The 24985-nt window shown below is 49.3% G+C and overlaps 1 protein-coding gene across 2 annotated transcripts in view; it reads right to left on the bottom strand.

Moving 5' to 3' along the window:
- NTF3 (neurotrophin 3) overlaps positions 1-24985 on the bottom strand; it is a 64379-nt gene that overhangs the window by 36768 nt on the left and 2626 nt on the right. Inside the window, exon 2 of one of the 2 annotated variants that reach the window (XM_059934427.1) lies at positions 18235-18441. The exons of the other annotated variant lie outside the window; for it this stretch is intronic. Coding sequence (XP_059790410.1) covers positions 18235-18243 — 9 coding nt within the window. The 5' untranslated portion in view covers positions 18244-18441. The remainder of the gene's footprint in view (positions 1-18234; positions 18442-24985) is intronic. 2 annotated transcript variants of the gene reach the window in all.

The following is a 24985-nucleotide window of genomic DNA, read 5'->3' as shown; positions in this document are numbered from 1 at the left end:
CTAGATGAACTCAAGGGCCATCTCTGAGGTTAGAATTCGGATGATGTGGAGGCCACCTGATCGTGGGGATCAGCAGCGAGGCGAGCTGAGGAGGGTACCCAGGCTCTGACTCGACCAAACGCAGCAGCAGGTGGTTTCACTGACTAAGCTGGGAAACAGCGGATAACATTCCCTGGAGGTAGAGCGGTTTGTAGCACAGAGGGACCCCATGTGGAGTTTGGGACACACCGAGCTTTCGGTACCCGCAAGACGTCTGGGTGGCGTATCTACCAGGCAGCAGGGTATATGGGTCTGTAGCTTCCAAGAAAACCCCTGTATGTTTGGGAGTCAGCCCCAGGCAGATGTGAGAGACCACTGGAATGCTTGAGAGAGACCAATGCCTATGGAGAGCATGCAGAGAGCAGAGCCCAAGGCAGAGGAGAAAAAGTCAGCTAAGAAAAGTGGGAAGAGACTGCCAGAGGCAGGGTGGAAAGCAGGACCGTGTGGGAGATCCGGGGAAGAGAGAATTTCAAGAAGATGACCACATGGAAAGGTGCTCGGAGGCCCAGCAGGAGGAGGCCAGCCTCTCCGGCTTTAGAGAGGAGGCCGTGGGCCGAGGAGGCTCTGGGGCATGTGGGTGGTGGGACCGAGGTCACGGGGCGTCTGAGCATCACGGAGATGGCGCCTCTGTGAGAGAAGTTTGGTCGTGAAGAGGACAGAGAGTCAAGGCAGGCGCGGGCAGGGAGGCCTCCCAGGGTGGCGAGAGGGGCACCGGGTGCGCAGACGCCTGGATCTTCCTGGCAATGACACTCACGACTGGATTAGGTTCATTTCCACCTTCTGACCGTGCCTGCGTCAAATCCTAATACGCCATGGATGCGTGCACTGCCTGTTCTCTCTGGAGTTCAAAACGCTTCATAAATATTTCCTCTTTGCTCCCATTCCATGCCTGTGTAGCCAAAGTAGCAAGACGACCATCTTCCCCATTCTGCAGGTGAGCAAACCCAGGCAGAGGCAGTGCGGCGCCCCATGGGTGGGTGGCAGGGCTGGACGGCAGCTCAGTGCCCTCTTCCCGCAGCACCCATCTCTCCGACGAGCAGCTGCGGGGTGCTCGGCACACTGGGCCACTAACAGGGTCATTCGGGGACTCTGGGGAGCTTGGGTCCAAATCACTTGACCTAAAGGAACTCCCTCTGTTTCCCTGTCTGTTCGAGGAAGCCTGGTAAAAAGCCTGGTGAGTATCAGAAACCGAATCTGGTCCTCACCAATCCATCTGTGCCGAGCTGCTGAGAGGGAATCTCACACAAACCTCTCTTCCAATAGCCAGACACTTAGCAGAATAATGCTGGGGCTCCAGCCCCGAATCACCGTTCCAAGAGGGAGGGGTGGAGGTGGAGGTGGGTCCCCAGAGTTCCCAGCTGGACCGAGGCAGAAGTAGGGCCACCTCTGCCCAGCGAGCGAGCTCTCTGCAGAGCATGTACAGCCCTGCCTGGGGCGGTGGGGTGCAGTTGGCCCCAGCAGCGGGGAGACAGATTCAATAATGTTGGCGAGGCTCCACCTGGGGCAGAGGTAGCTGGAGTTTGCTGCAAAATCACAAAAGGGGGATATCATTCGTTCCTTCTCGACGCGTTTAATCAATGGGGGTCTATGGGATTCTCAGAAAGGGCTGGTACTGCCCCTCCTAAAGGGCATTTGGAAATGGGGGGAGGCTTTCCTGGTTTTCATGGTGATTGATGGGGGAAGAGGCTACTAGAAGTTAATGCCTGAAGGGCATCCCGAACCCCCGAGAGAACCATCCTCTGCAAGTGATCACAGTATCCCTGCTGAGAAAAAACACAGCCCCCCCTGAACACCTGAGACCACCCACTGACTGCAGAATTCCCAGGATACTTGAAGGACGACGTCATCGATAAGCAAACAGCTTGCCTGCCCTGTGCCACCCTCTTTTTCTCCACTGGACCCTGCAGCACTGAGCCTTATCCAGTGGGCCACTATGACCCCCAGCCTGCCACAGATGGTCTGCTTGCCTAGACTTTGTGGACCATATGATTCTTACCATTGACCTTTATGCCTGAACCTTCTCCCGGGGTAGCCTTCACCCTCTCTGTCAATCACGGAAAGGACTTCAGTAGAAGGATGACAGAGACCACCTCCTGCCCATCAGCATCTTTGAGTCAGCAGCGTGTTCCCAGCTCAGCTGCTGCATGCTCTGGGCAAGACTTCACCTCTCCGAGCCACACCTACCCTCCCCTTCCCCATCACCCATTTAAACAGGATGCAGACCTGGGCCTCTGCTGCCCGGGGTGCAGGCAGACTAAACCGGAGGGCATGAGCAGGGCTCGGGCTCCTCTGAATACAGGGGAGGGTGTGTGTGTGTTCGGTATTGAGGCGATCACGGGCGATCAGGACCCAAAGGTTCATTTAATCTGTTAGGACAGCACTTGTAGAGTCAGAGCCCAGGCCCTCGGCCCCCTGCCCCAGCTGCAGGCACCTTCCTCCCTGCTCCCGGCTCACTCACGGGGTCCAGCCCAGGTAGGCACGGGCCGTGTTCCAGAAGTCTGTAATAGCCTCCCAGGGCCGACAACGATGGAAGGCAGATGTGTGCAGCCCAAGAGTAATGGGAATCATGAAAAGGAGTAGCCGGCTTCCATGTGGGAAGAGACAGGAGTCGGACGGGGGGCGTGGGGGGTGGGTGGGTGGAGCGGGGTGCAGGAGCCAGATGTGTGCCGGGTGACCCTGGGCCGGGAGTCCCACGCGGAAGATGTTTCCACAGGAAGGGGGGCTGCGCTCCCTGCAGGGGCCCGGCCCTGGAGCTCCCATCTGCTCCACACATCAGGCTCTAGCTAATTCTGTTCTGGCGGGAAAAGTGGCCTAGAGAGCCGCCATCGGCCTCCCAGCCTCACCCATGGAGGTGCTGAGGTCCAGAGAAGCTACATGCCCAGGTCACGGGCACCCAGCCTAGGGGCAGAGCTGGGGCATGACTCGCGGCTGTGGAGGAAGCGCCTGTAGCCTCCCCCACCACCCTGGTGCTCCATCACATCCCTTCCTGATCCCACCACCCCTTCCACTCCGCCCTCCCAGACGCCATCCCTTTCCTCCACTCCTGACCAGCTGGCCTCCGGCTGCGCTGCTTTCTCTCCGGATCCCGGGACCCCAGAAATTCCCAATGTGTTGGGAGACGGAGGCAGGGGTCACGTGGGATACACAAACGTCTGGGATGAGACAAGGAAGGCAAGACATCGTCCTGCTTGGCCATCACTGCTGCTACAGAGACCCCACTCAAAGCCTTGGCCCCGTTCATCTTAATCCTGAAAAGAGCTGACTGCATATTTGCACACAGCCTGCACTGCCCAGGGTGGGTGCACGGAGGGGTTACAGACCCCCAGCGTCTTGCCTTCCTGCCCTGGGTTGCACTGTGTCTCCCAAAACAAGACATGTTGACGTCCTAACCACCCCCGCCCTGCCAAGGACCTCAGAATGTGACCTTACTTGGAAATAGAGTCTTTACAGAGATAATCAAGTTAAAATGAGGTCATTAGGGTGAGTCCCAATCCAGTACGGCTGGTGACCTTATGAAAAGAGGAAACCTGGGCCAAGACAGGCACTCAGAAGACGATGTGAAAACACTCAGGGAGGGAGGCGGGTGAGGTGGCGGGTTCCAGTGATTTGTCTACAAGCCAAGGAGAACCTCAAGCTGCCAGAAGCTGGGAGAAAAGCATGACACAGCTTCTTTCCTAGAGCCTTTTGATGGAGTATGGCCCTGCCAACACCTTGATCTTGGACTTCTGGCCTCCTGAACTGTGAGACAATAAATTCCCCGTGTTTTTACCCACCCAGGGTGTTATGGAAGCCCCAGGAAACTCACATGCTTCCCCACCCTCGTGGTCTTCCTGGGCTGCCTGCCATACCCGAAGCTTCTCTCTGTGTCCACAGCAGGTGACGGAAGGTTGAGTTTTGTTAACAAGCCACAGAGGATGAGATGAGTCATGTATCTTGCGGATTGGAAGTGCTCCCGGACGGTGTCTAGGAACTCAAACTGGACCCTGCAGGGTCCCCAGCATCCCCCCCTCCTCCTGCTAAGCAGGTTCCCCAGAAAGTCTCAGTCGTCATGCCACTCTCAGTGTTGCCGGGCAAGGAGACCTTCTGGACAGATGTCCCTGGTCTGTGGTCAGCCGGGTAAAGATCCCAAACAAGCAGGGCAGCTTGAAGGGGCAGGAGGCTAGGCCAACAGGAGAAGAAAATCCTCCAACCACCCCCAAACATTTGTTAGGAGAACAAATACCCGCTCAACAAGGATCAAAGAGATTTCTAAGTCACGGAGAGAACAGTGTGACAATGCAGCACACAGGTAAAGCCAACGGGAAAGCTGAGGCCGGGCTGCAATTCCTCCTAAATGGAATAAATAAACTGACAAGGAGGGAAAGTCCAAATGGGATGGGAGAGCAAAGCAAACACACGTGGGCAGATCGGGGAGCCTGAGAAAAGCCACACTCTGTAAAACAACAGTGTCTCAGGGAAGGGGAGAGGGAAGGATAGAAGGACAGGAAAGGAGGGAGAGAGCTGTCCTGGGACCGGAGGAAACGTCTGGCCAGTAAGTCCACACGTGCCAGAGTGCTGACAAGCTTGCGACACTTTAGACGGCAAAACAATATGAATATAGATAGGAATCATAATAATCTGTTGCCGATTTACCCAGCTTAAAATTTATTTCCTTAAAGCTGCCTTTTATTAAAGGTTTCCCACGTGCCACGCACTGTTTAAAGCATTCTGCATGATATGATCATTTCATCCTGTACAATTCAATGCGTTAGATTTTTATTCCCATTCCACAGGAATCTGAGGATGATAGATAACTTACTCAAGGTCACCCCACTAGTAAGTGAGGGAGTTGGGATTCAAAGCCAAGCTGGCCTGGTTCCCACACTCAAGCGCTTTCCCACTCACTGCACCACGTGACACATGCACTTCGCTGAAACGTACCTTCTAGAAATCTCCTCTAAGAAAGTAACCACACCTGTGCATAAACATTTATGTAAAAGGATGCCTAACCCTAACTGTAGTATAAAAACAGTGGCCAAAAGGCAAACGTGCCACAGTCATGAAACGGTTAAAGGGTGGCACATGATGGAATATTAGGCAGTGAAAATGATCTTATACAGGTAAACTTAAAGACACGGAGGAAAACATACAAAGCAACATTAAGTGGAAAATTCCAGTTAAAAACTGTTCACCAAGTATGATGAGCCCCCTTATTTAAAAAAGGAAACACACACAGAGTCACATACACATGTACACACTCAAACACACTCAAACACACACACACAGGAAAAGAACTTCAGGGGATATACCCTAAAATGTTGATGGGATTTCTGGTAGCTGTCTTCCTCTATTCTAATAGTTTCCTAATTCTCTAAAATGGACATATTTTAGAACAGCCATTTATTTCATAATTGTACAACAACGTCGTATGTTATAACTACTTCTGAAAGGACCCCCAAAGCTTCAGCTGTCATCTTTTCTGTTTCCCACTGACCGGACGCAGGAAAGAGCAGACTTTGAGTAACCCCAACCAGCAATGTGGTACTTCTTTGGCCCTGATCTTAACCTAGGAAAAGCCCAAACTCTTGAATTAAGGAGGCGAATGGTTTGCATTTCTGATTAGATAAAATGACCAGATATGTGAACTAAGCCTGGTGATTTAAGAGAGGATGAAGCAAGGACCATGTTTAGAGGCAGAGGGGGATGAGGACACCAGGCAGAGGGGGACTGCCACTTACTGCGTCTCGTAAATGAAAACTGTGCTGTTCAATTCCAGCAAGAAGGGTGAAAAGCACTGAAAAGAGGGGTAGAGTGGGAGAAGGGGAATTGTTTATAAATAAACAAGAAGGCAGTGTGAAGTAGTGGTTAGGAACACAGACTCCGGAATCAGAAAAGAGTGATTCCAAGCTCGGCCACCACTTCCTAGCCATTTAACCTTGGGCAACTTATGTGGTCATTCCACAGATACTAACAGAGCAAGTGTCATGTCCCACAGAGCCTCTCAGGTGCTAGAGATACAGCAGTGCAGCGAGGATACAAAAAAGCCCTACACTCCATGGGATTTGTTAATACTAGGGAGAATAAGAAAATACATTAGAAAAACAAGTGAAATACACAGTTTCTTAGATGATCTTAGGAGCAATGTAGAAAAACCTGTCCGAGCCTCAGTTGCCTTGTCTGCAAAATGGAATGGAAATAAAGCAGCTATTTCCTCAAGTAGTTGGGAGATTTCCTGAGATCACGTATAAAGTACTGAGCGTGGTTCCCAGTTCAATAAATATTAACAATCGCCATTCTTTTGAGATTAAGAGTCAAATCTACTCTTCTACTCTGAGTGACGACACAAGAGTATCATGAGAAATGATTGCAACCATTCAGAAATTGCAGAAGCAAAGGGGATTCAACCCCACGTGATGAGGGAAAATTAAACCCAACATTGTGGTATTGGGTTTCCTAATGGCTAGAACAAAGAGCAAAATTTTCCTCGCCTTCGGGTGTATCCAACCTCATAAGAAGTCAGAGGAATCCCTGATCTTCTTTTGATAAAGGTAATATCTGTTCTTTGGTTTCTCCTGCTTCAGGATAGAGTTTAAAGAAAGACACAAGATCCGGGGAGTTTCACCCACTCCTGTGTCTCGTAAGGATGTTACATAGCAAACTGTTCTTGCAGAGGCCAGGACAGGACGAAAGGAGGTTGGTTGCTCCTCTAAGCCCACACATTCCCAGGGCCATTTGGGAGTCATGAGATCATTAAAGACTCAAGTGGGGTTCTCCAAAAGCCAGGTGGAGCCAGATGACAGACCACAATGCAGCCTCCCACCCAGGCGCTAGGGATGAACCCCCAGAAATCAAGGGTGCTTCTAATCCATGACCTAACCACTATCCAATGGCCAATGATTCCCCAGGAGAAGAAGGAAAGAGATGACATCTTGGTTACGCAGAAGGAAAAGCTTTCCAGACGTCATGCTTTAGAAGCCTTGGACTCCAGCCTCCTGGAGAGGAAAGAAGTCATCAGAGGCTAGAAAAGGGCACGAAGAGATAGATGTGTGAATTTGTACGTGCACGTGCCAGCCAATGCACGTGCAAGAATGTTTTAAGTAACGGGATGCAAGGCTTTAATCAGATGGATTATCCTGGGGCTTCACAAACCAGTGGTTTATTTTTTGTGCCCCTCAGAGGGGCTCAGGGATTTGTTTGCACTTGACACCAAAGAAGATAACTTGTGATGCTTTTCAACTCATCACAGGAATGAATTCTATAAGTGGTCTACAAGGCCTTACACGCTCTAGCCGGCCTCTCTCACTCTCTGTCCCAGCCACACAAGCCTTCTGCTGTGTCATGAACATAACGATCTAAAATACCTTCTCCCAAAAGAATTTGAAAAAGAATAGATACATGTACATGTATGACTGAGTCATTTTGCTGTACCCTGAAACTAATGCAACATTGTTGATCAGCTATGCTCCAATATAAAATAAAAAGGTAAAAAAAAAAAAGGTAAAAAAAAAATACCCTCTCCCACTGTCTATCACATCACTTGATTTTATTAACCATCCTGGCACTAATCCCCATAGGAAAATTTCATTTGCCTATCTATCTATCTATCTATCTATCTATCTATCTATCTATCCATCCATCCATCCACTTGTTTGTTTCTGCATTGAAGACTGTTTCCAGTGGAATCTAAGCTCCTTGATAGCAGAGGGTTGACCTTTCTCGTTCCGTGCTCAGTCTCCTGCACCAACAACAGTGTCCCAGCACATAGCAGGAGCTAACTAATATTTCTGGATAGAACACTCTTTTTGGACACTGATGTAAGAATCACCTGCCAGCAGAGCCAAGACTTTATAGCTCTGGCCAGGAATGAAGCAGCTGCTTTTTCAAGTTACCCAGCTGAAATTTCCCATGGAAAAAAAAAAGGCAGCTTTTAAAGATACACTCAACCGGGCTTCCCTGGTGGCACAGTGGTTGAGAGTCTGCCTGCCGGTGCAGGGGACACGGGTTCGAGCCCTGGTCTGGGAGGATCCCACATGCCGCGGAGCGGCTGGGCCCGTGAGCCACAATTACTGAGCCTGCGCGTCTGGAGCCTGTGCTCCGCAACAAGAGAGGCCGCGATAGTGAGAGGCCCGCGCACCGCGATGAAGAGTGGCCCCCACTTGCCGCAACTAGAGAAAGCCCTCGCACAGAAACAAAGACCCAACGCAGCCATAAATAAATAAATAAAAAAAAAAAAAAAAAAAAAAAGATACACTCAACCAAGACAGATCCATCAGTGCTGGAAAAGTCTTGCCAAATTCTGGGACCCCTCATGCCGCTGGAGTTCAGTTCAGTGTAACCAACATTTCTTACGCGCTGTATTAGCTCCTGGTGGATACAGTTAGAATAGGGCCCTTACCTGCAAAAAATGGACAGACATTTGAGCATCTATAATGTAGTAAATGATATACAAGAGATATGTTTCTGGCCTCAGGGACGGCTTTCTGCATGAGCACTTGTAATGGTCAGCCAGACAAACAGTGTCAGGAGGTTTGGGAATACAGTAAGTTCCCTACATACGAATAACTTCCATTCCGAGAGTTTGTTCATGAGTCTAATTTGTTCGTAAGTCCAACAAGGTTAGCCTAGGTACCCAACTAACACAATCGGCTATTTAGTACTGTACTGTAATAGGTTTATAATACTTTTCACACAAATGATACATAAAAAACAAACACAAAAAATAAAGAAAGCATTTTTAATCTTACCGTACAGTACCTTGAAAAGTACAGTAGTACCAGTACAACAGCTGGCACACAGGGGCTGGCATCGAGTGAACAGGCAGGAAGAGTAACTGACTGGAGGAGGGAGAGGAGGTGGGAGATGGTAGAGCTGAAGGATGGTCAGCAATAGGAGACGGGGGGCAAGCTGCAGTTTCACTCACGCCTTACATGGATGGAATGCATGTTCGAATATTTGAAAGTTCGCAACTTGAAGGTTCGTATGTAGGGGACTTACTGTAATGGGAACAGAAGTCTGGCTGTGAGAAACTCCCATGGAGGCAGAACACTCAGGCGTATCACATGAGGCAGGCAGAGTCGGTCATGGGGCCAAGTGCATCATGTCCCAGGAGCTCGGACTGTACTTGACGGGGGATGGAGAGTCTCCCATGGACCTTATTTATTCTAACATACATGTGTTAGGTAGTGTGGATGCATTCACTCTTTATTTCCATAGGCAACAAAATTGCTCATCCACAAAAATCCCAGATAACGTAGGAAACAAAGAGAGGAGTGAGAGGAAAACCAGTTTTTTGTGTTGTTTTGGAACTCCCAACTTTGACTTGGTGTGATAATAAAGAAAATATTTTTAAAAACCAGGGTTGTTTCAGAAAAAGGGGTTAAAAACTTAAACTCAAAAATGAGTCTAACAATTAGATGAAAGATGACAAGAAGAGAAGAATTTCACCAATGAGATTGTGTGTTTCTGACAGAAAGGTGTGTGGTTTAAAGGAAAGATAAATGGCACCTGGGCAGATGAGGAAAGGTGGTGTCTGTGGGCAACATGTGAGTTGTGGAGTCAGAGAGCTCTGGCTGCTGATCAAGGCTCTGTTGGGCAAGCGGCTCAACTTCTCTGAGCCTCAGTTTCCTCATCTGTGAAATGGGGGAAATTACGTCTATCTTGCCGAGTGGCTAAGGGGATGGGATTGTGCACTAAAGCACCAAGCACAGTATAATACCCAGTGTCATGACCCCATATGCAAACAAACAAGCCAATAAATCCTGAACAAATCTTTAAAAATCATCACAGTAAGAACCCTCCTCTTGGATCAGAAACTTGTTCTCTATCTGCCTAGGATTTAAGGATCTGAATCTTCACCATTTTAGATATTCCTAAGGCCTTCATTGTTTAAACTTGGGTTCAGCTTGGAAAAGGCAGAGAATTAAAGGGAAAAAGCTCACACAAACCAGGACCTGCATGTGTACCGTGAGGATCTCACTTTCTGAATGTAAGAGCACAGCTTGGGGGGTGCTTTCTTAGAGAAGAGCCTCAGATCTGCACTTGGGAAAAGCAGCTGAGCCAGGGATGGTGGCCTTTCCATGGCAGGCATGCTTCGGGCTCCCTGAGCTACACAGGGCATGTGGGGAAGGTGAGAGTACCCCAACCAGACCTCGTCATGCTTCCCCAAACTGCGTGCAGAATTCATCTCATGCCCGTCTACTCTGGTGAAGACCCTCACTGGATTGTTACCCAAAGACAAAGACCAGGGATGGTCCCGAACATGCCCTAAACTCAGCAAGACACAGAGTCTCGCGGGGACACGTAAACCTGTCCTCTTCATCCTAAGGGGATGCTCCGTGAGGCCTGCTTATTTGTCACTCATGAGTCTGCCCTTTGATCACTGCTTCTCTACCACCCCGCCACACACACACTCACAGAAGCTCGATAATTTGGGGGTGAATGCTCAGCCCACAGGCTTGTGCTCTGAGAAGAGCTGCACCTTTGTTGAAAGGGTAGTACTCTGAAGTTACGTGCCGCGTGACATGACCATACTCAATGGTCCCCCGCTAATGAACTAGCATGAACCTCTGACTCCAGTTGGGCCAATCAGATCTCACCCTAAGGAATTTGAAACGGGAGCCCTGGGAGAGTCAGTTGGTAAGCCTAGAACGAGAAGTGGGGAAGCGGGGTCCAGAGGCAGAGAGAACAGGGCCATGTGGTCCTGTAGACAGAGAAGTGCCTCCAGGCTCCTAGGTTAGTCTCTTATGAAGCGTGGCTACAGTTCCTGCCCTTGGATTCCCTAAGATGGCACAATATCTGGTTATTTCCCCCTTTGGGTTAATTAATAATATCATGATAGTATCAGCTAACATGTATTGAACCTTGACCACGTTCCAGACTCTGAGTCTACATTGCTGTAACTTATTTAGTCTTTCCAAACAATGTAATATCTTTTTACCCTTAAGGGAACTGACTGAATCTTAGCAATACTGTCAAGATCTCACAGCTAAGATGAAGCGGAGATGGGATTTAAAACCAGGCTGAGGCTCTATTTTAATTACAATAATATGCAGCTAACAGAACAGTTCTATCTACAATAAGCCCTTGCTATGGGGCAGGCACTGTGCGAAGTGGTCTGAGTTATATTACCATTATCTCCACCGAGGCTTAAATGTTCCACTTGGATTCTTAAGAACTTTGAAGGGATTCCCATTTCAGGATGGCAGACTGAGTACCCCCTTCAGTCCTCCTCCTCCTCCTCTATCAAGTCCATACATACAACAGAAAACACAGTAAAACTCCCTTTCTGTTTTCCAGCCTAGGCAGTTAGTTATACATTGCCTAGGCTGGAAAACAGGAAGGGAGGCTTTCATTGGCTAGGAGCTGTAAGGAATCCCTAAAAGAAGGTACATGTTCAAAAAGCCACAGATAATTGAAGAAGCTGAAGCCAAGCACTGAATCCACGTGCAAGGAATGTAGAAGAATCTGCCACAGACGATAACCCGGCAATAAGAATAACCAACCACCCCCCGAGGAAAACCAGCACCATGGAAAGAAACAGCAAACTCTACTACTGCAACAACTCAACCCCCAGGAGGCAGTGAAAAGAGTGAAGAGAAAAGGACCTTGAATACTTCATAGTCTCAAAGATGTAAGGCGATGCATCCACACAACAAGAATAGGGGTGTTTCAAGGGTATTTGCATAATGATGAGATAGTAAACAATAAGGCAGGGGAGGTCATCTATGAGCTCTGCCACCAGATCCACGATGATGCTGGGAGGGAAGTTCCGTTTCGCAGATGCAGATATAATGGTGCAGACAGAGGATAACGAGAGAGCAAGCAGCTGGAGGCAAACTCGGGGAATGGCCTTGCAGAAGGGATGAGGAACCCACATCAGCATAACCTCAAGTTTCCTGTACCACATCTTCAATGCCTCATGCCTGTCCGCTCCCAACATGCGGTCCCATCCGCCCCTCACGTGAGCTTACACCCCAGACGACGTCATCAGAAACAGGTAAAGGAATACATTGATGCTTCCAAGCCACAGCTGTAACATTTCTTCCCACGGTGCCCCCTGAAGGCTCCCTCCCCAACTCTCAGTGCTGTAGCATGTCTTTTAAGGAACATTTTCCCAGACTGACTTGGAGGAGAGCCGCCTACCAAAAAGGACGATGTGCTATTAGCATCAGAATATACCAGTTTCAACCCTAACACAGAAAAGAAACTTACGGTTACCAAAGGAGAAGGGGGAGGAGGGATAAATTAGGAGTTTGGGATTAAAATATACACACTATTATATATAAAATAGATAAACAACAAGGACCTACTGAACAGCACAGGGAACTATACTCAATATTTTGTAATAACCTATAAGGGAAAAGAATCTGAAATTGAATATATATATATATGTATGTATATACATATATATATATATATATGTATATACATACATATATATATACATATTTATATATGTATAACTGAATCACTTTGCTGTACACCTGAAACTAACACAACACGGTAAATCAACTGTATTTCAATAAAAAATTTAAAAAAGAACCCAGATATAAATGCTTCAGCTCATCTCTTGCCCCGCTCCTTGAAATACTACCGACCCTTGAGTTAAAAGCAGAAAGCCATGGCCGAGGGTGACGGCTGTGTGATGCAGGGTCGGGGGGTGGGGGGTGGGGCCTACCTGTTCCCAGGAATGACTGCAGTTCCACCTGCAGGATATGAACAGAGAGCCCTGTGCGTTTCTGCTTCCACTGCTTTTTGCAGGGCTTGTCTCTGTCTCCGATGGGCAATCCCCCAGCAGTGACTCGTGCAGAACGAGACCCCCCCCCCCCCCACCTGCCCACACCACCATCCAGCCTCCCTTGCCCGTCCCCGGGGAACCACCATCCCGGGCCCTACATCCGGTCGGCACGGCTCGCTCCATCACAGCTTCCAACTGCACTCAGGCCACTCAGCAGTCCGGAGAATCCCAAATCCAAAGGCTTAGAGACACACGCACTTCGCCATGGGCACTGGACGTCCAGCCCCAGCACGACTACCAGCACCCACAGGGATAACTTCTCGTAACGAGAAACCCAGGGACTGCGATCATTCCACAAGGTCCACTTTACGATTTGGGAACATGTGGTTGGCAAGGCAACTGTTTCAGACCTCACTAGTTTTTTCAGACCTTGATTTTCAGCTTCCTTCTCGGACCCTCCACTCCTCTGCCCTCCTGCAAGTCCTGGCTTCCTAACAGGAAAACAGCAAGAAAACAGCTGCCTTCTGCCAAGGAGGCCCATTGGTTAAAGCTGGTCCTCAGGGTGGGCCTCTTGGGAGTCCTGTTCGTCCTAAGCCTGGCGCTTGGGTGGCTTCCCCGGACCCGAGAGGGAAGAAAGGTGCTGACTTTCCCACTGAGCCATCGGCGCTGGACATCAATGGCAGCGCTGCTCCCTAACTGCCCCAAGAGCAGGGCCTCTCACTGGCACGCAAATTCCCAGGGAGAACCAGGGCAGGAAAGGTACCTGCACAGGGACTTCCCTGGCGCTCCAGCGGTTAGGACTCCGCACTTCCACTGCAGGGGGTGAGGGTTCGATCCCTGGCCGGGGAACTAAGATCCCACATGCCACACGGTGTGGCCAAAATAAAATAAAAAAATAAAAATAAAAAGGCACCTGCACAGCATTCAGGCCCTAGGAATACTGGTCTCTGTCCCTCTCTCTCTGCCCTGCTCCCTGCCCTCACCCTCAACACCGCCTTCAGTAGCTGGAGTTGAGCTGCACTTAGGAATCTGCTGAGCACCCGTGATCTGCCCTCCTGGTCTCCACTTTCCCAGGCAGATGCCGGATGAGTAGGAGCAGGAGATTCAGCTCAAATGAGCTGAGCATCCCTCAAAGCAAGGGCCGACAGCCCCCGCCTTACGACAGTTAGACTTAGACTTTCTGGACTTTACGATAATGTGGAAGTGATACGAGTTCAGTAGAAACCGTACTTGGCGGATCTTGAATTTTGATCGTTTTCCCTGGCCTGGCTATATGCGTAGATCTCTCTCTCGTGATGCCGCCCCGCAATCACGATACACTTTCAGCCATTCTGTGCCCAGATGGCCATTCTGTTTTTCACTTGCAGTACAGTATTCAATACATTACATGAGATATTCGACACTTTATTATAAAACAGGCTTTGTGTGAGATAATTTTGCTCACCTGCAAGCTGATGGAAGCGTTCTGAGCACATTTCAGGTAGGCGGGGCTAAGCTGTGACGTTTGGTAGATGAGGTGTATTCAATGCATTTTCGACCAACAATATTTTCAACTTATGATGGGTTTATGGGGACCTCACTGAATGGGACGGATGCCACGGCAAAGCCACAGAGGGGCAGGGACAGTGCAGAGGGGGGTTCCACAGTGAGGTCTTTGTTGAGCAGAGACCTTCGAGATGACACAGAATGTTCTCTTTGGTTCCCTTGCCTCCACCAAGGGGGATTCCTGCATTCCACCAGGCCAAGTCGCTGGAGGGCATGCCAGGTGTCTGTCTAGGTCACTGTCACACACACTCTTCTTATCTGTGCTAACCTACGTGACTATAGGGATCCACTACAAGCAAAAGAGGTTCTGTGGAATTTGGTAATTTTCACGAGACTTTGAAATACACACACACACACACACACACACACACACACACAAACACAAACACACACTAATCCATAGGAATCATCAATAGGTGGATCTGATGTCCAGAATCTGGGACCCGCCAGATGCCCCAGAAAACTCACCATCTGTCCACATCCCACTTGGAGCCTATGAAAAGGTCTGTGAGCAAGCAGCCCCCTCTGGAGAAAGTCACCATCACAGTTTCAAATTTTCTGGGGTACAACTCCAAAAGCCACTTTCATTTTTGATCCGGAATGAAATCAAGTTTGGATGGAAATGTATAGAAAATGTAAACAGGTTGGGAGATCCTCCCACGGCCAACTGATCTCTCAGCATTGTTACTATGCTGGTCCCTGTTTCCCTACAGCCAGAGCCACGCGAATCCATGACCTGTCGCCTATCGTCCCAGCCCGTCCTGTCCTTCATCTCCCCCAGAGCCAGCACTGGTCAGAGTAACCAGTGATCAAGTCCGGCTTGATCAAGTCCCCCCTGCATTTCACTCATTTATTCGCTCATTAATTCATTCTTCCATCGATCCAGCCAATAGTCTTTTTCCCCTTGAACAACTATTCAGGAAAAGCCATCTCCCGTATTGCACCAGAGTGATCTTTTTTTAAAACAAAAGACTGAATGTACCCTCCCCTGTGCCACCTCCACTGGCCCCTGCTGCCCTTGGGGTTGGAAGGGGGCTCAGTGTGGGCCCTCTTTCCTCCCATCTCCCTGGACGCATCACCCCACGCTGCTCCCCATGAACCACGACCTGGGTGGCTTTCGGTTCTTTTAGCCCCCGGTTTCCCTCACCTGGGACCCTCTTTCCATCTGCACCTTCACCTGGAACTCTCCTCCCCCTATCTCCTCCTACTTTCACCCACGATAACAAATCACGTCACAGGTCATCAGAAAACCTCCCACGAAACTGCTGGGAACTGAGTCTCTCCCTCCACATTGGCTGCTCTTGGAAGAATTTCCCTTTCCATCTCTGTCCCAGCCTCTGCTTGCTCTCTCTCTTTAGGCAAGAGTCACAGACATTACTGTGCCACAGGAAAACACATGACAAACAACCCCTAACCCTTTTAGTAAAAGGGTTTAGTTCCCCCTCATAGTAAAAAATCAGACCTTCTCTAATGGCTCCATCCTTGACTGTGCCTCTGTTGAGAGGTCCCCCAAGAATTCAGGAGACTTTCTGCAGACAGACGGTAACTTAATACAGCAGCCCCAAAAGGAGATGTAAACACTGAAGGGGGACTGGGAAGAGACATTCCTGATTCGTACAAGAGCCAAAGAGTAAAAGCGAAATGTCAGAGGTTTAGAGTGACAATCTGAGGTCTCTCTACCAGTAACCCAACTCCAATTCAACTTGATTTCCTAGACTCGCTAATAGACCACAGTCTACAGTATCTTTCTCTCTTGTTCTTGCTCTCTCTCTTTCTCTCTCTCTCTCTCTCACACACACACACAATCACACACATACACATACACCAGAAGACAAGTACATGGAATAAATACACTGAAGGTTTCCTTGATGATCATTTAAATGCTAAGAAAGAGAGAGAAAGAGAAAGAATGGGAGTGAGTTATGAAAAGCAACTTTTCCCCCATTTTAATCCACAGTCATCAAAAGTCTTAGATACTTTTTTAAAAAGCTCCACAAAAGCAATGGTAGAATGAATTCTAACATGAAGGCATCCTAGACCTGAGCTATAATCTACACTAGGATACTAATGCAGTTTCTTTTGGAAAAACTATCCTTGACTCAAGCACTATGCAGATGTATTTTGGAAGGAAGGTCCAGGGGGAGATACAGAGAGAAGCAGCAGGCAGACACGTCCTGAAAGCCGTTCACCTCCTCATAGCTGTACAGCACCTGAGGTTACTCTGGGGACATTCTCTCCCTCCCACTGTGTGTGGGGTTGTCAGGACGGGACACACCTTGAGATGACCTCCCTGCAGGGGATGCAAGAGGGACTCCGGCTCTACTGGTCCTTGACAAGATGGAAACGAGGCGCCACCTCCCTCTGCATGCAAATGTGGGATGCGATGCCAGGTCAGGGATGGGTGGGCCCTAGGACATTGAAACCAGCCCGCCTGGGTCACAGGGACCTTCTAGGTCCCCGAACTCCCAGCTCAGAGCCTGTTCCACGATACCACACAGCGATTTTAGGAGGCGCTCACCAAACCCTGGGGTTGCTAAAAGCAGACCCAGTCAAGCTGCCCACACTTGTCTTTCCCAATCACTCTGTCTACAAGGACTCCTCCTTCCCCCAAACCCCCAAAGCCTCTGGGGTCCCTGCCACTCACGTGCCACGTACCAAACATATCTTGCCGCATCCTATGGTCTATTTCTTTGCAGGTCTGTCCCGACTTCCAACTAAACTGCAAAGCTCTTGAAGGCAGGACTTAGCCTTCTTCGTCTTGGCACTCCACACGGTACCCAGGTACCCAGCATGGTAACTAAGAAGAGTCAAGAGAGGCACGAGGCCCCCTCCAAATAACACTTTTGTTAAGCAGATAAGAAAAACATCTAACAGATGTGTTATGTTTTTGAAACGCCCCCTTCTAAATTCCAACGAAGTTACTTAACAAGGACCTGATGTCTATTCTCTTTCTGCTGGTATCTGGACCCATTAAAAACAGGACGTGAAAAAAATGCTGAGGAGCTCACTGAGCAGGAAGGACTCATAGAGGACAAGAGTGGACAGTAGATGGCAGTCTGTCCCTGTGTCAGGAGTGGTCACAGAGACAACACACAGTGCAGCCTGGAGAAGCAGGGCTTAAAAGCCTCGGGCAGATGCACCTCCCCCGCCTGGGCTGACTACAGCCAAGAGCGCGGGGCTACTTCTGGAAAGCACACACACCTACACATCCACCGAGACCTAACACCTGTACATCACATCCCTTCCCCAAACTCTCCCTGGGAAGAACCAATGGCTCCCATCACAACGGGCTCTGAGCTTGGTCAGGCCTTGGGAACTCAGGGACGAGAAAAAGTGAAGGCAGTTCATGGACCCTCCAGCCTGCTTCTGGTCCAGAGGATTCCCCATCATTATTCACACCAACACACAACATTCCATCCAGGAGCCCTGCGCTTGAACTTCCATGCTCACACGGCCCCTCCCTAGAGCACAGTGATGTAACTGGCCCTTTGCCCTCACCAGCTCCTAGACCCTGGAGCTCAGAGCTCAGCGGTAATCTCTGCATCTTCTCCAGCATTGAGCACAGGGCCTGAGACTCGGCAGCCACCAACAGGATGCTTAATGAACAATCTTTAAGCATGTGTTTTCTGAGTGTCTAGAGATAGATGGCCCTAATTCATGTGCAGTGACACCCAATTTTCCCATGACCAAAACCCACATTTGCAGAAGGACTTGGCAGACTAAGACACAGGGGAGAAGGGTGTCTCTAAAGAGAGCAAGAACAGCCTTTCCTAGTGGGCCGGCAGCAAGCTTCACGACATCAGCCTCGGGACAGGCCGAAATGGGACACAGAGAACACGTATGGCTCTGGACCCTTGGGAAGGAGTACCACTTCTCTGAGCCCAGCCTCTCACCGCTGGACTCCCGGATAACCTACCTGTCATGCATTCACTCACCCGACACATATCAAGGTGTTGGGGACACAGAGATGACAAGACCAGGTCCCTTTCTCTGCAGAGCCCATCTTCTAGTGAGAAGACAGAATACCGGGTGGTGTAACACAGGGAGACTGAGACGGAGCCCCAGGATCCCTGGGGGATGCAGGGAGGCTTCCCGGAGAAGGTAATGGTGAAGCAAAGATGTGAAGGATGCTTTCAATATCCCTGGTGAAGAAGGGAGAGCTTTCTAAGCCCAATATACACACAGAATAAGCCCTCCGTGACCATCTCAAATTCAAGAACAGATGTATATTTCTGCTACTCCTACCCTCTTGCAATCAGAGGACGTTTCCCTCTACATTCAAGCCCCTTATCAATCCATCCATCCAGGCTTTTCTACTAGCTCTCGATTCCCATAATTACTGATGAGTCAGGAAAGATTTGGGGGATCATCTAAGCCAGGAGCCTTTCACTCTCCATGGAGCAGAGACTCCCCAAATTGCACAGTGAGGCTCTGGGACAGTTTGGGGTGGAGTCTGGTATCTCTGCTCATAGCTCAGGATCCTTCTGATTTCACTCACCAAGTTCAGCTACCCAAAGAGAATTTTATCCCACATAAACCTTTCCCTATGCTTTCAACTCCCAATCCAAGATCTGCCACCGATCTGGCAAGCTTGCTTCTTCAGCACTTTATAAACATGCACTCCTCCATGTGTTCAAGAACTTATCTGGCATCCTATAACTTCATTTCCTCCTCCACCCCCTCCACATCTCTGCACATAAGTCCTCCAGAGGAGCAGGGATACCCAGAAATGCCAGGCATGGGCCACAGAGGGGCTGAGGGAGCAGCAGAGTCATGGAATATGTGACCTGTCGTGATTGGCAGGGTCCTTTTGACCTTCCAGTGAATCCCATTCCCTCCTTTTCCGGAAGAGGAAACAGAGGCCCGTGGAGGGAGAATGCTTTGCTTAAGGTCGCACAGCTAGTTTGAGTCCTTTGCAAAGAGAGGTGAGGTGAGCAGTTTGGGGAGCAAAAGCTGGGTGTCAGGAGAGCTGGGCTCCTTCCCAATTACAGGACGCACGTGTTGGGAAACAGGTGATTTCCAGAGCTGCACTTTCCCTCCTGGACCCAGTGGAAGCAGGGGATGGATGTGCCCCATGATCCATCAGGAGGAGATCTGCTAGACACAGAATGGAAATAATCCCAGACTGAGATCTTGAACTATATTCCCTGAGGGATGATTTGGAGCCAGAGGGGGAGGATATTTTTAAATGCCATGGGCTCAGACCTAAAAACAGAGGGGGGGGGGGCAGGGCAAGACTGGTCTATCATTAAAAAAAATGATAATAATAGGGCTGTGTCCTCTTACAAAGAAGGAAAGCATCACCCTACACGTGGAATGTTGTTTTAAACAAAGCAAACACATATCTTTTGAGCACCCACAATTTCATAGGCATTAGGTTAACGTTGTCCACTTATAAGCACATTGCAAATACCTTTCAGCAATAGAACCCAGTCATTCTCATTCATTGCTTTGAAGATGTATGTGCGGTAGTGGTGATGGGAAAGTCAGTGGAGGGAGGAACAACAAGAGCCTTCAGTCACACCCTTCAGAGATGGTGGCAACATGCACCCCGAGAACACCTCTGGCTTCCCTACTTCTGGTATTGCCCAGAAGGGCATGCAGCAAGCAAGTGCCAGGGCTGGAAGACTCTAAAACTGCTCTGCTCTGCATCAAACAGAGCCTGGGGACCCCAGTCCTTGGCAGCAACTCCTGCCTTCAACCTCTCAGCAAGAAATACATGGCCCCTGTATACATGGAGGGAGTTCCCTAGCCTTTCAAGGAAAGCCATTTTCCAAATTCTGAAGAGCCCTCACATCTTCCATTCTCTTTTACTTTGATTCTGTGCAACCCTCATCACAGGACTCAAGAACGCTGGGACCTACCACCTCTCGTGGGCAAGTGGATCAAAACCAGATGTCCAGCTCCAATCTTATAGAGTTTACAAGGAGGCAATTGTGACTTAAATCAACACCCCCATTCTGGAAGGGCAGATTTCCTTGTCAACAGGACGGGAAGTAAAGGGGGAGGGCGATGGGAGCTAAGACAGATCTGACACATGCTTTCCAGCAGGTGGCCAGAAAGCCTCAGCATTTGTCTTGCACATGAAAATGAACCTTCCCATGGAGCAAGTTACCCTGTGGGGTGACAGACTTTGCAGAGGGCTATCAAGCAATCTCCCATCTGGATGACCTCACAGAATGCAGAAACAGAACCTGACTGGCAGGTGATGGACTTGGGATGGTCACAGGCTTCAGGCTAGAATGTCAGCACATCATGAGATCTAGCTGTGTACCCGTAAACATACCCCTTAACCTCACATAACCTCAGTCTCCCCACCTGCAAAGGAGATTATTTTGGGCACTGAAATAACACCATGTGATATTTACAGTAATGCCTGGCACCCAGTAAGTACTCAAATATTAACTATCATCATCATCAATCATCTTCAAAGTGGGTACTTCTCTTAGTCAGAAACACTAATAGGCGTTCATGTGGAAGCTGGATGATTAGCATCGGGTCTACCAGAAAGCCAAACCCCACCCCTTAGAGCTCTGTACACACTGTGCAGGCGAAGCCAACTTCAAGAGCATTCTTGGCCAAAACAAAACTCTATGGCAAATTCTTTGCATGCCTTTCTGACTTTGACTCAGCCATTCCCCAAAGATAAAAACAGGAGCTCATTGAGGGTGTGCCAAGATGCACTCCAAGCAAAGCATATTAGTGCTAAGCGAGTAGGAGGATGGGGCTACTGTAGAATCCTCAGATGGTGCAGTTGGAATGGAACTTTGATATCCTCTAGTTCAAGTTCTTCATTTACAGATGGGTACGTCAAGGCCTGGAGAGACTATCCAGGGTCACACAACAGCAGCCTATTAGTGACGGAGCTCAGTGGCAAGCTTGGTCCCCCACCTCTAAGTCAGCAGGCTTTCTGCTGCCCCAGGCTGTTTAAGAGGACCTTGGCCTGGGATCTTTTGAGATCAGTAAGCTGCCATTTACTCCTACAACTCTGGTCTTGAATGAGCAAGAACCTCAACCCTTTCAAAAAATCTCTGACTGAACAAAATCCATAGAAGACTGGGGGCTCAACAAAAGTCTTTCCTGGAGATGCTGCTGAAAAGTGAGCAATCACAACAGACCACACCAAAGTTCACGTCAAAATCCTTCTCCAGTGAAACCACACTGGCAGGCAGAGGTTAGTCCTGTAAGGATGCCCAGAGCCACAGACAGCCTCTGGTTGTTCCCAGTTAGGACTGCTTGAGAAGGACCATGGCACAGATGTGGACACGAAACAGCCAACGTGTCCTCACCACCCAGAGGTGCGTGCACACTCAGCCCCTCGGTATTTTTAGGTAGAAGGAAAGGCAGACTTAAGGAAAACTATCAACAACACGAAAAGACTTTAAAGATCTTTGTCCCTCTACATGTGCTTTCATAGGTTCTAAAATGAGTCCTCTGAAAGGCTTCCTTTGTCCAGCCTTGATCTTAATAGAAATCTGTTCAGGCAAGAATGAGGTTCTATCTGCACTGGCCTCAGACTTCCTAAAACTCACACATCCTCCATTCCCCGGATACAAATGGTCTGAAAAAAAGCTGCTCCCAATTTCTTCCACAAGCTGGCTCTTCTGCAAGACACAATACGGTGATGGTCCAATCTGAACCAGGTGCCCATATACCTGCCACCCATAACACAAGCTCTAGGAATGCCTCCTGCCCACCCAGGGCCCCTCCTGTGCTCTCGTGTCCCCCAGCACACACACAGCCCTGCTCTCCTCTCTCTCTGCACACACCTATCCACGCACAAAGTACATCCACGGAGCTTATCAGCAGCAGCACACGGGTCTTAGGCTGGTCTCCGGTAGATTTGGTCCTTCTCCAACAAACTCAATTTTAAAGAAAACTAAATGGAAAACCCTAGCAACGGTCATTAGTTCAGCATCCCCACCACCAGAAACTGCCTGCCTCATTAAAGAGTAAAACAGCAGCTGGTGAGGTTGGGAAGCAGGGTGGTGGGTTTGAAGGATCTTCTGTGTTGGCCTGACTCCCTGCTCTCATTCCCGCCAACACTGGATTTACATTCCTCACAGTTGGGGTGGGAGCGCTGTAACTGCTCAGGAAACAGTCTGGAGAAGCCTGGAGCGGGAACCGCCTGCTGCATTCGCCGTCCTGGATGGAGGGACGGCGGGGGAGGCCTGCACATCTGATCTGTCTGGGAGGGGAGCTGCGGAGATGGGAAATGTTATGTAATTAAACTCTGCTGTCCTGTCCCGCCTGGGGAATGTGAGAGCCATCAACAGTGACCTCTTCCAATCAACTTAATTGGCCCAATCTCGCCAAGAAAAGCAGCAGAATTGGTTTAGTGCCTCATGGAAATAGCTTAGCGCCTGACTATTTATGGCCACTGAACTCAAGGATGGATGGGAGCCTGATTCCGAGCCAGCAGTTCACAGCATGTGCTGACTTCTGGGAGGACTCGGAGGCTTGAGTGGGTTTCCTGGTCCCTCTTTTTTTTTTTGGTCTCCATTTTTGTCTCTGGGGAAGAGTTGGTGGCTGCACCAACTCGCTGTGTTGGGTGTCTGCAAAGATCCAAAGCCCATGCCCTCTTCTTATGGGCAGGCTCTTGCCTGCCAAGGACACGTAGCCGGGAGAAAAACAGACCTTCATAGTAACCCGGGTTGGCTGGACTTCGCTCTTCTTTTATTCTAACACGCCGAGAACAATGACTATTTTCTCTGTCCTCAAATCACATTTCTTTAGGCATTGTGGCCTGCAGAAAAGGGAAACGTCCGCGTCGGATAGTTAATAACATTGATTTGTGGACCACCTTTCTTCTGAATAGTTCAAAGACCTGTTATGAAAACAGATTGCCATCAACAGTATTCTAGGCTTGGCTGCCTCCATTTTATGGGCGAGTAAACTGAGGCGGTTATAGAAAGTTCTGTTTGCACCATGGGTGAGCAGTAGACACTCAGCGGGCATTAAGACTGTTTTACCAACTTGCACTGTAGAGAAGGAGGTCCAGGACCCATTTTTACAATGGTTCACATCCATGCTAGCGCCTGTATTCAACTCGGTGTCACCTTTGAGTAAAGCTTAGTACCCCTAAACACACCAAGCTTTGAAGGGGAGGGAAGCAGAGTGAATTTTCCTCCTCATTGAGTCATGGCAGACAACGCCATTTTACACAGAGAAACAATGGAGGATCAGAGAGATTAGAAAAATTTCCCGAGGTCACCCTGCTCCAAAGTGGCGGAACGGGACTAGAAACAAGCCATTCCCAATGGGAAACCTTCCATCTCCACCACGCCATCCTCCGAAATACTGCCGCAAGATCCTCTGACCAAGGGTCAGATCCTGTATCAACACTCTTACACAGATGAATTTCCCCTACAAATAAGGCAGAACCTCAAAATGACACAGCCATCATTTCAGGAAATCAAAAGTGTCATGGGTCAAACAGATGAGGTTTATTACCCCCAGACATATGCCCTCCCACGAATAGACCTAATAAATGAGGTTCCTGGTCAGCAGGTGTGTGCGGCCAAAGCACACCCCTCCCCCTGCTCTGTCCCAGTTACCTCCCCAGCTCTTGCTGGTATGAACCCAATCAACATCACATGCCCCTCCCTCCCCAAATGCTTCCTAATAAACCTGCAACCCTTCTTTTATCTGTACCTTTTAAACTTTGATACACATCTGAGCATCCAAGACGATTTTCATCCTTCCTCGGCCACAAAGAATCCCTGCAAAAACATACATTCCACTTCCTCCGCCAGAGCCAGCATACACGCCCCTCCTGTCCTCCAAGCTAGCCTTCCCCCAGTTACTTCACTCCAGACCCACGGCGTGTGCGCATGCATACACGCATATACGCACGCGCACACACATGTTAGCTTTACACTCACAGCCCAGAAGTCATCAAAGATTAACAAACACTCCCAACCTGCATCTCCCTGGCATCTTCCTGCTCACTGCCTCGCCCCTTCTCCAGCTCCACGTATGAAGCCTCGTCCCTGCCATGCTCTCAGAAACTCAACCCTCCAGGGTATCAGCACCTGCATCCTGACCTGGCTTGCTGCACTCTCCACTCCCAGCCCACACCCCCTACAAGAAACAGAAACAGCCCTCAGCTCCCTCCCCAACACACAAAACTATCCATCACCCCTATCTTTCTGCGCCCTTTTCACAAAACCACAGGTACATTTCAAATCAGCTTCCCTGTGGCCTCCGAGATCCATAAACATCTCTAGAAACTGAATTATAGTGCTTGAAAAAAACCTCGACTAGCACCGAGCTCTCCTCGTTCCTCCTGGCAAAACTGTGGCAGTCCGCTGAGCCCTGGGAAGAAATTGTTCCAGGGCACCGTGCCACGCCCCAGTACCCAGCAATGGGCTGAGCATCCAGTGGGCATTCCATTTCTTATTTCTTAAATAAGAAACCCATTATACAATGTAATACTATGCACATCCCTTCCCGGCATGCAAAACACATTTCTCCACTCACTCAGATCTCACTCACACACATCCCCACCCGGTACCAACACACAGAGGACTTTTCCCCTTAAATGTACATCCCTCATCCTAAGCCTTCTCCAATTTCCTGCCCTCTGGGGAGGTGGAGAGCGGGAGAAGGCAAAAACCACCCCAGCATCCTTCTCTGCAAATGCCCCATCTCTCCATAATGTGTCTGAGCCCACACTTTTCTGTT

The sequence above is a fragment of the Balaenoptera ricei genome, chromosome 10, assembly GCF_028023285.1.
Source record: "Balaenoptera ricei isolate mBalRic1 chromosome 10, mBalRic1.hap2, whole genome shotgun sequence".
Classification (NCBI taxonomy): domain Eukaryota; kingdom Metazoa; phylum Chordata; class Mammalia; order Artiodactyla; family Balaenopteridae; genus Balaenoptera; species Balaenoptera ricei.
This window is presented reverse-complemented; position numbering and strand designations above follow the sequence as displayed.